The 14,530-nt window shown below is 41.8% G+C and overlaps 1 protein-coding gene across 1 annotated transcript in view; it reads left to right on the top strand.

The window, feature by feature from the left end:
• Positions 1–14,530, top strand: part of SYNPO2 (synaptopodin 2) — a 236,213-nt gene that overhangs the window by 19,425 nt on the left and 202,258 nt on the right. Inside the window, exon 2 of the mRNA XM_062199692.1 lies at positions 6,062–6,140. Within this exon, the coding sequence (XP_062055676.1) occupies positions 6,087–6,140 (54 nt within the window). The 5' untranslated portion in view covers positions 6,062–6,086. The remainder of the gene's footprint in view (positions 1–6,061; positions 6,141–14,530) is intronic.

The following is a 14,530-nucleotide window of genomic DNA, read 5'->3' as shown; positions in this document are numbered from 1 at the left end:
AACTTAGTTTTTATTCCATCTTTCTATGAATCTTTCTATGACAAAAGTATCCTTACATTAGACATTTTTCATTTCAGAGTTTACTGTTATTTATTATGAGATAGTCTTGATTAAAAAAATCAAATGAGGGGCCATAGTTGTGGCATAATGGGTTAAGCCACTGCTTACAATACCAACATCTCATATCACAGTGCCAGTTTGGATCCTCACTGCTCTGCTTCTGATCCAGCTTCCTGCTAATGTATCTGTGAAGCTAGTAAACAATGGCCCAATACTTGGGCCCCTGCCATCCATGTGGGAAACTGAGATGGAGTTAAAACCCCCTGGCTTCTGGATTTGGCCTTGTCCAGCCCTGGCTGCTGTGGCCATTTGGGGAGTGACTCAGTGAATGGAAGATCTCTCTCATTTTCTTTCTCTCTCTTTCTCGCTCTCTCTCCTTCCCTCTCTTTCCTTTTCTTCCTCTCACTGAAACTCTGACTCTAAGTAAATAAATATTTTTTAAATTAGACTAAAATATTACAAAATTTAAGAATATTTTTAACATTTTATTTCTTATTAAGACATTTTAAAATTTATTTATTTGGAAGGCAGAGAGAAAGAGACAGAGAAAGACATTTCCTAGTTCACTCCTCAAATGTCCTCAACAGCTCCAACAGAATCAGGGAATTCAATCTGTGTATTCCAGATGGGTGGCAAGGGCCACAGTAATTGGGCCAACATCAGCTGCCTCTCAGGGTGCACAAGAAGAGGAAGGTAGAATCAGGAGTGGAGCCAAAACTTGAACTCAGGCACTTCAATGTGGGATGTGGGTGTCCCAAGTAGTATCTTAGCTGCTGTGACGCCCATCCCTCAACCTTTTAATAGATGACATCTCCTCAAAAGAAAACTGTGAAAAAATTTTGCTTTGTTCTTTCATGTTAGTGGCAGAATTCATGTTTCCAGCCTTTCTGGTTTTTGGCCCATAGATCTCTTTCATAGGTCTGCCTCCCCAGTATATAGGCCTGAAGATTTAGAACAATAAGGGTAAGTTAGGGTCAGTGCTGGGAGACCTATCTCAGGTTTTTCCAGTCTTGCATCTTTTTTCTGTGGCCTTAGAACTCAACCTACAGCAGGTTCCCCTATGATATTACCCTACTTAGAACCTTTCTTTGAAAAATCATATTCCTTGGGGGATTTGGGGATAATTTAAAAATTAATAAACCTAAGTGATAAAATATTAGAAGCTATTAATACGTAATGCCTACTATATCTAAGACAAAGATTACAGAAATTTTTAGGGGCTCATGTAATCAAGATTTGTATACTCACTAAAACCCCCTCTCTCTCCAAGCTTTCAGACTTCCTGCGGTTTTAGGTCCCCACCTTCTCCATATCAGGATTGCCCATGTCTTCTGACAAGTAGTGGGAACATTATCCAGAGGCAGAAAGGGTGAACTTGGCTTCTAGTTAAGCCTTACTGGCCAACTTTCGGTATGTCGTATGAAGTTTTGGCATCTTAACGACATATAGACAAAGCCACGAGTACAAAGGGTTTCAGGTGTGTCCAGGCCACTATCAGCAATGCTAGGTTATTAACATCAGTGTTCTAAATGAACTTGTTAGTTGGGGGAAGAATAAACCCAAAGCATTCTAAGATTAAAGCAGGTTACATGATAGTGGTTATAAAAATATCTATTCCATTTCTTACTGGCTGTATTATTAAATCATGGAAAAAGCAAATAAGAACATCAAGGTTTTGTGGGGGTGGCAGCTACAGGAAGGAGTCCTTCACCACTACCCCCTCTAGAGGCCTTCGGTAACAAAAAGAAGTTGGAAGTAGTAAAACTTGGAGATCTGAAGGTGGGATTTCATGGGGCTAAGGCAGCCTTTTGAGACAGGAGACAGGATCACGCTCAGCTGCTGCCTGTGTCTCCTAGGGCCTGATGAGATTGGTTCTACAGGTGTTGCAAGAACTACAGCTGCAACTGGCTGCTGGCAGCAGAACCAACTTCAGGAAGACCTGAAGCATGCAGGAAGCAGCCAAGTCCCTTTCTCAGAACTTTTTTGGCCCTGCAGTCTGTCTCCCAAGCCTTCTCTTAACAGACCTAACATGGATCAGCAGGCAAAGCAGAAAGGGTAAACTGAGAGGCAATTGAGATTTAATTATTGACATACCAAGCACAAAAGTCTTCTGGTACACATTTCACAAGAGGGATGGCTAAAGGGTAACAGAAAAAGGTGGCAGAATCACCTTAGTATGCATCAGAGAAGGACTTGTGAGCTTTTAGCTGAGAAAGACCTTTTGCTTTAGGCCTAGTTTTGGCCAAGGCCTTTGTGGACAGTTGCTGAAATAGAGGCTGGGTTGCAACAAAATATGCTGCAGGTGCTGTCCACCTTTTCAGAACTTGGGCAACAGGAGGGAGAAGACAAGGGAGAAACCTGGAAAAGATAGCAGGAATAACAAAAAGTGATTTTTGTATTTTGGAATAGGAAAGAAGGAAAATAGGTAAGGAATTGCCTTGGTAACGTGGGGCAGGATTGGGGGAAAGACTTTCTTAAAGATGGAAAATGAGTGAAGTTGTAGGAAAAAACCTATGTGGAAAAGAAGGAAGTAGAATGCTTATAGGATGATTTTTAACCAAATAATAAGGTGTTTTGCTGCACATGAGTGTGGTGGGGCTGGGGCTGGGACCCACAAGCGCTAAGAGGGTTCAGAGCACTTCCTGTGTGGAGTATTTTGACTGGTCAATCATTAAATGCCAGTAGGAATCCCCTCCCAGTCCCCAAGATAACAACTGAAATTGTGCCCAGACATTCTCAGATGTCCCCTGGAGACAAAGTTACCCTTGGGGGAGAACCACTGCCCAGGGCCACTAGATTCACAAAGGCTTTGTGGATTTCTTTGCTTCCCACAGCAGTCCTCTTTCTAGGCAAATCCTGTGCCCTTACCCTCTTGTCCTTCTTGGAATCATGGCACCCACTAGTCCTATTTGGGTCAACATTTCTTATGTCTTCAATTTTGTTATCTTTTTTCCTAGTAATTATTTCTGAAAATTTTGTCCTACTAAAGGTGTCCTTTAATATCAGAAATAGAATTCCAAAGAACTATCTCTTTTTCTTTTGATTCATTTTATTTATTTTTACTATTTTTTTCTTTAGCCTAGGAGGTGAGCCAGTGGCAACTTATGGACCAAATCCAGCTGTTGTGTGTTTTGGAAGTGAAGTTTAATTGCAACACAATCATATTCCTTTCTATAATTTCCACGGCAGCTTTTGCACTGTGACCTTAGTGTAGTTTGGCAGAGACTGTATAGCCTGTGGGCTGTGATTTGCCAACCCTTGCTCTAAGTCTTGAAACTTTTGATGGCAGAGTTTGTATCTATCCTATCTGTTATGAGTATATATCCAAATTGTAGCCAAATAACTGCATGTTTATATTTTCTTACATTTATCTAAAAATATAAATTGAACTCAGCCATTTTCTTTCAAATGCCTAATCACTATATCTGTGCATTATTGCATAGTGAGTCAAATAATTAAAAATAATGCCAAAGACTTTCATTTTAACATTATATACCCAATTCCTGACTGGTTCTATTAATTTTTTTCCCTTCATAGACTGTCTCTTTAACTTTCACTACCCATGTTTCAGAAATGTTATTTGTTACAAAGAGACTAGGATAGGGGCCAGCGCTGTGGTGTGGTGGGCTAAGCTTCTGCCTGCGACGTCTGCATCCCATATGTGCATTGGTTCATGTCCCAGCTGCTCCACTTCTGATCCAGTTCTCTGCAATGGCCTGGGAAAGCAGTGGAAGATGGCCCAAGTGCTTGGGCCCCTGCAGCCACCTGGGAGACTCAGAAGAAGCTCCTGGCTCTGGGCTTTGGATCGGCCCAACTCCGGCCCTTGTGGCCGTTTAAGGAGTGAACCAGTGGATGAAACACCTCTCTCTGTGTCTCTACTTCTCTCTGTCTGTAATTCTACCTCTCAAATAAATAAATAAAATATTTTAAAAGGAGAGAAAGTAGGATAATGTGAATAACTTCATTACAAATCAGTCCTACCTACAGATTAAAAAAAACCAAATCAGTGTATTTTGTAGGTGATCATTTATTCGTTTTTACTCATTATCTTCTTTATATTATACATGTTAATGTTACATTTGTCTTTAACACTCATCCAAAGAGCACAATTTACATTTGATGTATTCAGCAATAAGGATGCCTTCATCTAGTTTATTGGAAAAGCAGAGAGCCCTTGAGATACTTCCGTTTTTATAATCCTTCAAGGAGATCACAAATGAGAGAGAAGTAATTAGTATAATTGTGAGTCACAATAAGGCTCACAAACCAAGGAAGAGAAATGATTCATAACACAAGATTGTTGAGAATAGTCATCCACAGACTAAATCTGTGTGCCCTGTCCGCCCATACGGTATTCATCTGTATGCTTTCCCCTCAACATTTTCAAATTTTTATGAATGATTTACTTTACTATTCCCTAGTGATGAACATCATTAGTCAAATGTTACTCTGAATTCATTTTGCATTTTGAATATTAATATGTGTGTATTTGTCATCCCATTAATTATGTGACAAAAGCATTTACCATAAAAAAGTTATTTACCATAATTATAAATCTTATTTTTGGAACAGAAATTACTTGAAATAATGAAACAGTGTTTCTTTGTGGTTTTCAGTTGCGACTGTACCTGGGTAGGATCTGCTATTTGTTTGTTTATCTCCTGAGGGCTATTGGTAATCCTGAATGATTTAGACCCCAAGATTTCTTAAGCCAAAGCAATTCTGTAAAGAAACCAAAGGGTTTGTTTTTCAAATGAATGGATGTCCTAACTATAAAGCATGCCTCTGCTGCCTTGAACTTAAAACAGAGTTTGTTGCATCATTCCAACATCTGGATTTCATTTATTACTAAGGCAGGATAAGATGGATTTGAAAAAATGAAGTAAAATCGCTTTTAATGATCGTTATCTGGTTTTGCTTGTGGACTAAAAATTTCCCTCAGTGTCCAAGTCAGGCTCTGTCATGTTTAACTTTGACTAAAACTATTTACTTCATAAGAAAAAGAGTTACAGTGACCTAATCCACTCCTCCTCTTCCTCCAGCTTAAAAAAAAAAAAACAAAACTATTTAGTTAATGGAAAAGATTGGAGTAAGGGACTTAATCTTATTTGAAATTTACGTGCAATAGCTCTGTTGGATTTCATGTATTTCTTTTAATTAGATGCACTTGTTAAAACATCTAATTCCTCCAAAAATATAATATACTTGTTCTAAATCTGATAGTTCTAAATTGGAGTGATAGTTGGATTTTAAAAAATGCATTCATAAGTTACATACAGTAGAAACCATGTATTTGCAGTATCTCATGTGCGAATCAAGTTTTCTTATAATGACAACATAGCAATATATTTTTCAATTACCAGTCTGTGTAAGTTTTAAATCACATTAAAGTATGGCTTCCAAAAAATTTCCTTATGTTTTCTCAAAAACTCTATACATACCTGGCAGAACAGACAATTTTCTCAAACATTATTTGAAATGTTTTGATAAACAAATCTCCGTTTTAGTTTAGAAAAAAAAGAAATAAGGTTTTTTAAAGGACATTTTCAATTATTTCATTGATGAAAATGTTCATTTATGATGGCTCTAATAATCCTAATCATTTCTACTATCAATGCTAAAAAGGAATATGAAGATATAATCGGAAGAGTATAATAGGAAATAATGAGAAAAGATCTGGAAGTTATACATTGAATGAGAGATAAACCTTTCCTGGCAATCAGAGCTCTCAGATTACCCACATTAGAAAGAAGGAAAATAGATGGAAATGCTATCCCTTGAGATACTTAAGGCCAGATTTGGCAAAGTGCTGGAAAACAAAACACAGGAAAATCCCCTAAATCTGTTGCCAAGGAAATGGCTCAGGTGACCTCCAAATAAGTTTTTCTGTGTGCCACTGATGTGGTAAGAGGGCTCTGGAGTCTGCTTTGCTTTTTCACTGACTCCAGGGTATCCTCAGAAGACCTGTTTGACCTGGCTGCCTTTTTCCTTTCTCCCTTAGGACTTTGCCAAATGACACTTGCTTGATGGAGCTCAGTACACACAAGCACTTCAGGACTGCAAAGAGAGTTATTGAAGAGGTAAAAATTATTGTTTCTTGTCACCCGTTGCTCAATTAAAGTTGAAATTTGGAAACAAAGTCTAAGATAGGTTTAATATGTTAGTCTGGCTCTGCTTTTAGTGCTGCAATTGTATTTAATTCAACTTGATTTTATGCAACTTCATTTCACGTGTGTTTATCAAGGAGCTCTTACTGCATGAAGATAACTCAAAGCCCAGGGCCATAAGATTGATTCATTGGCCATGTTGGAAGTTCAAGGAGTTCCTTTGCTTGAACAGCAGAAGAAAAAAGTCTCCCAAGGTCCCTGTGGTTCAGCAATTTCTTTAAGCTTGCAGTACAGTGGACAAAACTCGAAATTGGAAGATGGGACAGGTGATTTGTCAATAGATATTTTTGAGCTCCTTATAGGTTTAAAACACCATTCTAGATGCTGGGGATTATGAGAATTGCAATGGGATCCCAGCCATGGCTACCTGGCTCATTTCACAGTGCCATTCAAGGGCATGATGTGATTGCTACTATTTCAAGGTTCTGTGGGAATCCTAGAAGGCAGTGAATGGGCAGGTGTCTGTGTCCCAAAAGTGATGTCACCACCAATACCAACAACAGAAATAAGCTGTAGTCCCTGCATTCCAGCACAACGCTAGGTCTTAACTTACCTCCTCCATTCCTTACAGTGCCTTTTCTCTTCTACGAATGAAGAAACTGATACACTGAGAACCAATACAACCAGCTAGTGGGTAGCAGAGCCATTCAAAAACTTAAGGCCAGAAAGGGTCATGAAATCTGGTTAGCAACTTCCATTCTTCAAATAGTGGTGGCCATTATACTTTCTGCTCAGTAACTGCTGACTCTCTTGCCATAATTACCCATTTTCTAGGAAATCTCTTACTCTTGTGAGAAGCCTGCTGCACTGAGCTGGATCATAAATGCAGAGTAGCTAGGACTGGAACCAGCACTGTGATATGGGATGTGGGCCTCCCACACAATGGCTTAACCCACTGCACCATAACGCCCACTTCTGCATAGTTTATTTTAATATGCCTGATGTATTTTATTTTATATGTAGGGCACAATTTCTCTATTTCGTGTATTAACATAATTTCTGTCTTGGTTCTAAAAGAAAGAGAGAAAGAGAGAAAGAAAGGAAGGAAGGAAGGAAGGAAGGAAGGAAGGAAGGAAGGAAGGAAGGAAGGAAGGAAGGAAGGAAGAGAAAGAAAGAAAATAAAAGAAAGAAAGGGCTATTTTCTTCCAGAAACTCTTGACTGTTGGCTTAGGATCCTTCTCCATTCAGATGCAGCTATATTTCCATCTGGACAGGACACCCTGAAAAGGCAAAGATTCATGAAGCAGTTACTGTTTGTCAGGCACTTGTTTAAACATTGTCTTAAAAACAAGTGTCAGAGCTAGTGCTGTAGAGTGGCAGGTAAAGCTGCTGCCTGCAGCACCAGCATCTCATTTGGGCACCACTTCAAATCTCAGCTGCTCCACATCCAATCCACTCTCTGCTAATGCACCTGAGAAAGCAGCAGAAGATGGCCCAGGTGTCTGGGCCCTATGCCCATGTCAGAGACCTGGAGGAAGCTCCTGGCTCCTGGCTTCAGCTGGTGACTCCTGGCTTCAACCTGGGGAGTGAACCTGTGGATGGAAGATTCTCTGTCTCTCCCAATCTCTCTCTCTGGAACTCTGACTTTCAAATAAATAATAGGGAAAAAAAGTGCTTAGGGCCAGTGTTACGGCACAGAAGATTAAGCTATCGCTTGCAACACTGGCATCCCATATTGGAGTGCTGATTCTGTACTGGCCACTCCACTTCCAATCCAACCCCCTGCTAATGTGCTAGAGAAAGCAGCAGAGGATGGCCCAAATGCTTAGACCCCTGCCATCCATGTGGGAGACCTGGATGGAATTCCTGGCTCCCAGCTTCAAGGCTGGCCTATACCTGGCTGTTGCAGCCATTTGGGGAGTGAACCAGCAAGTGAAAGAGTCTCTTTCTCTCTCTCCATATATATTTTCTCATTTATTTTTCACAGCAATCTGGAAAGAAGAGAATACCAAGGTTCTGAAAGCACAAGTGACTCATGCAAGGCGGTACAGACAATAGCAGCAGAGCTAGGCTTGGAATTCACACGAACGCTCTGTCTCCCCACCTACCTATGCTGCCCATTGAAACTAACAAGCAGTCACCAACTGATCAGAATATATTTATGACATAAATCCATGACAACCACCACTGCAACACACAGAACAGGACTCTGCTCAAATGTCACCTCCTCATGCCAAAAGGCTTTCCTGGGAGTAGCCAACCTTCCTCTATAAACCCCATACACGCAGCTTTATTTTTCTTCCTAGCACTTGCCATCAGCTGGTAAAACAGTGATTTTTGTTTATTGCTTCTCCTGTGTGTTAGAATATGAGCTTCTGCAGGGCCTGGATGTTGTCTGAATTGTTCAGTTCCATATGTCTTGTACCTAGAACTGTGCCTGTTGTAAATAATGAAACTGTTAGATGAATGGATAAAGCAGAGTAGCTAGCCCGCCTGTGATCTGCTGATAGCACACACTGTTTGGTTGGGTAAATATTATTGCAGGGCAACAAAATGCAGCAATGTGTTTACACTTTTGCATATTCAGTTACAAGTGGCTCTCAACTTTTTTTTTTTTTAAGATTTATTTATTGGGGCCGGTGCTGTGGCACAGTGGATTAATGCCCTGGCCTGAAGTGCTGGCATCCCATATAGGCGCTGGTTCAAGACCCAGCTGCTCCACTTCCGATTCAGCTCTCTGCTATGGCCCAGGAAAGCAGTGGAGGATGGCCCAAGTCCTTGGGCCCCTGCACCCATGTGGGAGACCGAGAAGAAGCTCCTGGCTCCTGGCTTCAAATCGGTGCAGCTCCGGCCATTGCAGCCATTTGGGGAGTGAGCCAGCAGATGGAAGACCTCTCTCTCTCTCTCTCTCTCTCTCTCTCTCTTTCTCTCTGCCTCCCCTCTCTCTGTGTAACTCTGACTTTCAAATAAATGGATGGATCTTTTTAAAAAATTATTTATTTTAGAGGCAGAGTTACAGATAGAGAGAGGGAGAGACACACAGAGAGAGGTCTTCCATCTACTGGTTCACTCCCCAGATGGTCACAATGACTAGAGCTGGGCTGACTGAAACCAGGAACCAGGTCTCCCACGTGGGTGCAGGAATGCAAGCACTTGGGTCATCTTCCATTGCTTTCCCAGGCTACTAGCAGAGAGTTGGATTGGAAGAGGAACAGCCAGAATGTGAACTGGCACCCATATGGGAGACTGATGCCACAGGCAGAGGCTTAATCTACTTTGCCACAGCAATAGCCCCAAGTGGTTCTCAATTTAAAAACTTGTTACCCATATAAAAAATTTGGCTCTAATGCTAAGCTTCCCTCAGGACTCCATTGACTACATTTCTTTTACTTGTTAAGCACTTTAAACATCACTATTACTACTTTTACAAATGTTCATGTTGACCTTATAAATCTAAATATGAAGGTATTTCAGAAAGTTTGTGGAAAAGTGTAATAAAAGATGTTTATTTTGAGGCAAACAATTTTGAAATCCATGAATGGATTTTCTTTTTCTTTTTTTTAAAGATTTATTTTATTTATTTGAAAGACAGAGTTACAGAGAGGAACTGACAGAGAGAGAGGTCTTCCATCTGCTGGTTCACTCCCCAGATGGCCACAACGGCTGGAGCTAAGCCGATCTGAAGCCAGGAGCCAGGAGCATTTTCTCAGTCTCCCACATGGGTGCAGGGGCCCAAGGACTTGGGCCATCTTCCAAAGCTATCCCAGGCCATAGCAGAGAGCTGGATCAGAAGTGGAGCAGCTGGGACCAGCACCTATATGGGATGCCGGCGCTTCAGGCCAGGGCTTTAACCCGCCGCACCACAGCATTGGCCCCATGAATGGATTTTCATAATGTGCATTTTCCATGAAATTTTGAAGCCCTCTTCATCTTCCACTCAACTGAAACTGAACAAACCTTCAACTCATCTTCGCCTGAGCTGATTTCAGAAATGTTCATGGCTACTCTAATGCTGTAGAGCAGGGAGGTTGGAGTTGACAGGAATCTTAACCAAATTTGGTTTAAGTATTTTACACTGGCAAATTGTCCAAAGGCCTGTGGACGTGTGAGCAGATGTTGGTGCTCTTCCAAGGCCTTGGACAGGATCATGGAAATGAGGGTCCCAGAAGCTCTACTTCCTCTGGCTTCCTATTAAATTGTCCTCCGGAGATGGGGAATGAACCCACTGCACTGCAGCTGCACCAGCTGTCATCTCTGCCCTGGATTAACAAAGCATGCACTTGCCCTGATTCCCACTCTCCCACTTTTCCTGTAATGGGCACCTTGTCACTTGCATCTCCGCTCAGGGAGGCTTTTTCTGGTAACCATATGTATACCACTCCCATCACTCTCTGCTGTATTTTCATTCACCCCTCACTTGTAGCTGAAGATATTTGATAACTTATTTATTGTAGAATGTCTCCAGGAAAATGTGGTGCCTCTGAGAAAGCAGGAATCTTGCCTGTGTGGCTCATAGATGCATCATTTGAACCTAGAAGAGCACCTGACATTCATTCATTCATTCATACATATACTCTTTGAATGAATGAATGAACTATGAGCTTGAAAGTATATAAAGAACTTTTTAATTAGCTCAAGAGTATCATCTTTATCAGTTTAATCAATTTACTCCAAATCTAGTCCCCAATTCACTGGGTTGGTGAAGGAGCCAATTCAGATATGGTTAGGGCCCTTTCCTCCCCAGGTGCTGTGGGTTGAGTGTGCATTTCCGCAATTTGTATGTTGAAGCCTAAGTTCCTTAATGTGATGATATTTGGAAGTGAGAGCCTTTGGGAGATATTTAGGTCATGAAGGTGGAGCTCTCATGAGTAGGATTGGTGCCCTTATAAGAAGAAAGACAAAATACAGATGATTCCCCCCCCCCCACTCTCTCTCTCTCAATTGTGAAATACAATGAAGACATAGCCATTTACAATCCAGGAAAACAGCCCTTAGCATGCTCTATATCTGTGTGTGGACACCTGGATTTCCCAGTATCTTGAACTGTATATTCTGTGATTTAAGTGATCCAGGGTGAGGTATTCTCTTCTAGCAGCCCAAACACACACAAAGACACCAGGATTTGCAAAAATGTTGGCATTTAACAGCACAGCAAGTCATCAGTTGTTGGCCCTCACTGGGCACTGAACTGCTTTTGGTCTAGGTTGGTAGCTAGGTGCCTACTGCAGCTTCCACGACATGTATGTGACTAAACAATGTGGGCAGGGTTGGGAGCTCTGCTCTTGGCATCTAGCCCTCCCCTAATATCCTGCCACCCTTCCTTCTGAGACCTTCTCATTGCCTCTCAGGCAGCAGCCTGGTAGCCTGCACTGTTGAGAGACCACAGACCCCTTGAGCATCCTTGTTGAGACTGAATCCCTCCCCTCTTCTCAAGGGCACTCACACCTTTCCCTTCCCTCTGAGACATCTTGTACAACCATTTCATGGAGTTTATTTAGGTCATACAAAGCTGGGAATCGCTGTGACTACCCTCTCTCCTGCTCAGCCAAAGTCCCTTCTTGCAATAGAAAGGGAGGGGAAATCAAGAATAAACAAAATGTTTAAAATCTGAACAATTAGGAGCAGGATTTGGCCTAGCAGGTAAAATGCCCACATCAAAGTAACTGGGTTCAATTCCCAGCTCCAGATCCTGACTTTAGTTACCTGCTAATGCAGACCCCAGGGAGGCAGCAGGTGATGGCTCAACTAATTGCATTCCTGCTATCCACATGGGAGACTTGGATGAGTTTTCAGTTCCTGGCTGGTACAGCCCCTACCATTGTGGGCATTTGTGGAATGGACCAGGAGATCTAAGGCTTGCTCACTCGCTCTCTCTTTTTCTCTCTTCAAATACATAAAAAAATCTGAAAAATCATCCCATCTCGTATATTTCATATATTTTTGTGTACTGGAAAGAAACTAACTGACAGTTGGGTTGTCGGTACACTCTGCCTCCTTGTTATGGGCTGAATTACATCCCTCCAAATTCATACATTGAAGTCCTAGGCCCCAGTAACTCAGAATGTAGCTGCATTTAGAGATAGTATGATGGAAGAGGCAATTACATTAAAATGAGATCATTAGGATGGGCTCTAATCCAATAGGACTAGGGCCCTTACAAGAAGAAGAGATTAGCACAGACAGATCCCAAAGGAAGGCCATGGAAAGACTGAGAGGAAGCTATCTACAAGCCAAGGAGAGAGACTGGAGAAGGAACCAACCCTATTGACACCTCCATCTCAGTCCTCCAGCCACAAGAAAGTCAACAAATACATTTTCGTTGCTTATGACCCAGACTGTGGTCCTTTTCTACGAAGCCCTAGCACTGAGATTGAACAAGGCAGCAACAGTGGGCATTGTGAGTGAACAGCTCCTTGGTACTCCCAGAATTTTAAATCAGCAGCTGTAGCCACCTCCCCCTCCACAACCCATCCCTGCAACTCCCTGACCCAGAGCCTGCACACAGCAGGCAAATTTGTTTGAAGGGAGGGCCTGAGGTGTCTCCTTTCACCTTGCTCTTTCTCTCCCCCATTGGAATGCTGCAGAGCGCCACCATCAGCTGCTCCAAAGGCATTTCAGGGATGATGGCATTTCCCTGACATGCATTCCAGGAAAGGGACACACATACTCAACTTGCATCAGGCCCCACTGGGGTCAGCAGGTGATGAAGTAGTGATTCTTTGCTAGCCAGTTTCATTCCCAAATAGTTATCCATCATGTTGATTGTCTAGAAATGCATCTTGTTTAGCACTTAGGATAAAGAACTGCTATCTAGGCCAGCACCGTGGCTTAACAGTCTAATCCTCCGCCTTGCGGCGCCGGCACACGGGGTTCTAGTCCCGGTTGGGGTGCTGGATTCTATCCCGGTTGCCCCTCTTCCAGGCCAGCTCTCTGCTATGGCCCGAGAAGGCAGTGGAGGATGGCCCAAGTCCTTGGGCCCTGCACCCGCATGGGAGACCAGGAGAAGCACCTGGCTCCTGGCTTCAGATCAGCATGATGCGCCGGCCACAGCGGCCATTGGAGGGTGAACCAACGGCAAAAAGGAAGACCTTCCTCTCTGTCTCTCTCTCTCACTATCCACTCTGCCTGTCAAAAAAAAAAAAACAAAAAACAAAAAACAAACTCCTATCTATTAGTAATCTCAGCAACTATGTTTCCTAGAGGTGAACAAAAATCATTTAAAAATATCTTGTTATCTTTGGGATGTTAATTTCTTTCCATATATGTAATCTTATGTCTCACTGTTGCCAGTTTTTTTTTTTTTTTTACAGGCAGAGTGGACAGTGAGAGAGAGACAGAGAGAAAGGTCTTCCTTTTTGCCATTGGTTCACCCTCCAATGGCCGCTGGATGGCAGGAGCCAGGTGCTTCTCCTGGTCTCCCATGGGGTGCAGGGCCCAAGCACTTGGGCCATCCTCCACTGCACTCCCTGGCCACAGCAGAGAGCTGGCCTGGAAGAGGGACAACCGGGACAGGATCGGTGCCCCGACCGGGACTAGAACCTGGTGTGCCGGCGCCGCAAGGCGGAGGATTAGCCTAGTGAGCCGCAGCGCCGGCCGCCAGTTGCTCTTTTTGAGGGAAAAATAAAGTGAAACAACAGCAACAAAGCGCATTGTTTCAACATTCCAAATTTAAACATTGATTTAGGGGCTCTATGTTAGAGACAGTTCCAAATAATGACTATGACCTAAGGAAAAAATGGATTTGTTTAAAAATATGGAAGCTACATTTAAACCTTCAATTATTTATTGACAGTACATTTTTTCCTTAAAAATTATCTTTACTCTTTCTGATGTTTCATATAATACAGAACTACCTAAAGTGCAAAATGTGTAATATTTATTCATAAAAAAGTAGCCACATTACAATCAGTGGATATTACAAGTCACAGCATTAACATTTTACAACTTGACATTACAAGCCAATGTATACTCTTTAAGGAATATCAAATGTTTAAAACCACATCTTCAAATATGTTTATTTAACTTCACCATAGCTCTCCTAAAACACAACATACTTCAAGTTCTTATAAAGTATGCTTTTTGAAATTTAAACTTTTCATATACATGTGTTTAAGAGGACTTTAATTCATATGTTTTTTAACTGGTGAGTTGTTTAAACTGAACTCATAAATACATTAGCCAATGTTGCAAAATGCCTGCTAACTCTTTTAGAAGAACTTCTAGAAAGCATAATGTTTTAGTGGTCCAAAGGGAAATGAAGACAATGAAATCACAGTGCATCATCCCAGATTTGGCCATTTAAATTTTATGCAATTATACAATAATATTCACTCCTTTGGCTGTGATTCTTTGGTTTCTCCAAA

This window comes from Lepus europaeus, chromosome 8 (genome assembly GCF_033115175.1).
Source record: "Lepus europaeus isolate LE1 chromosome 8, mLepTim1.pri, whole genome shotgun sequence".
Taxonomy (NCBI): domain Eukaryota; kingdom Metazoa; phylum Chordata; class Mammalia; order Lagomorpha; family Leporidae; genus Lepus; species Lepus europaeus.
This window is presented reverse-complemented; position numbering and strand designations above follow the sequence as displayed.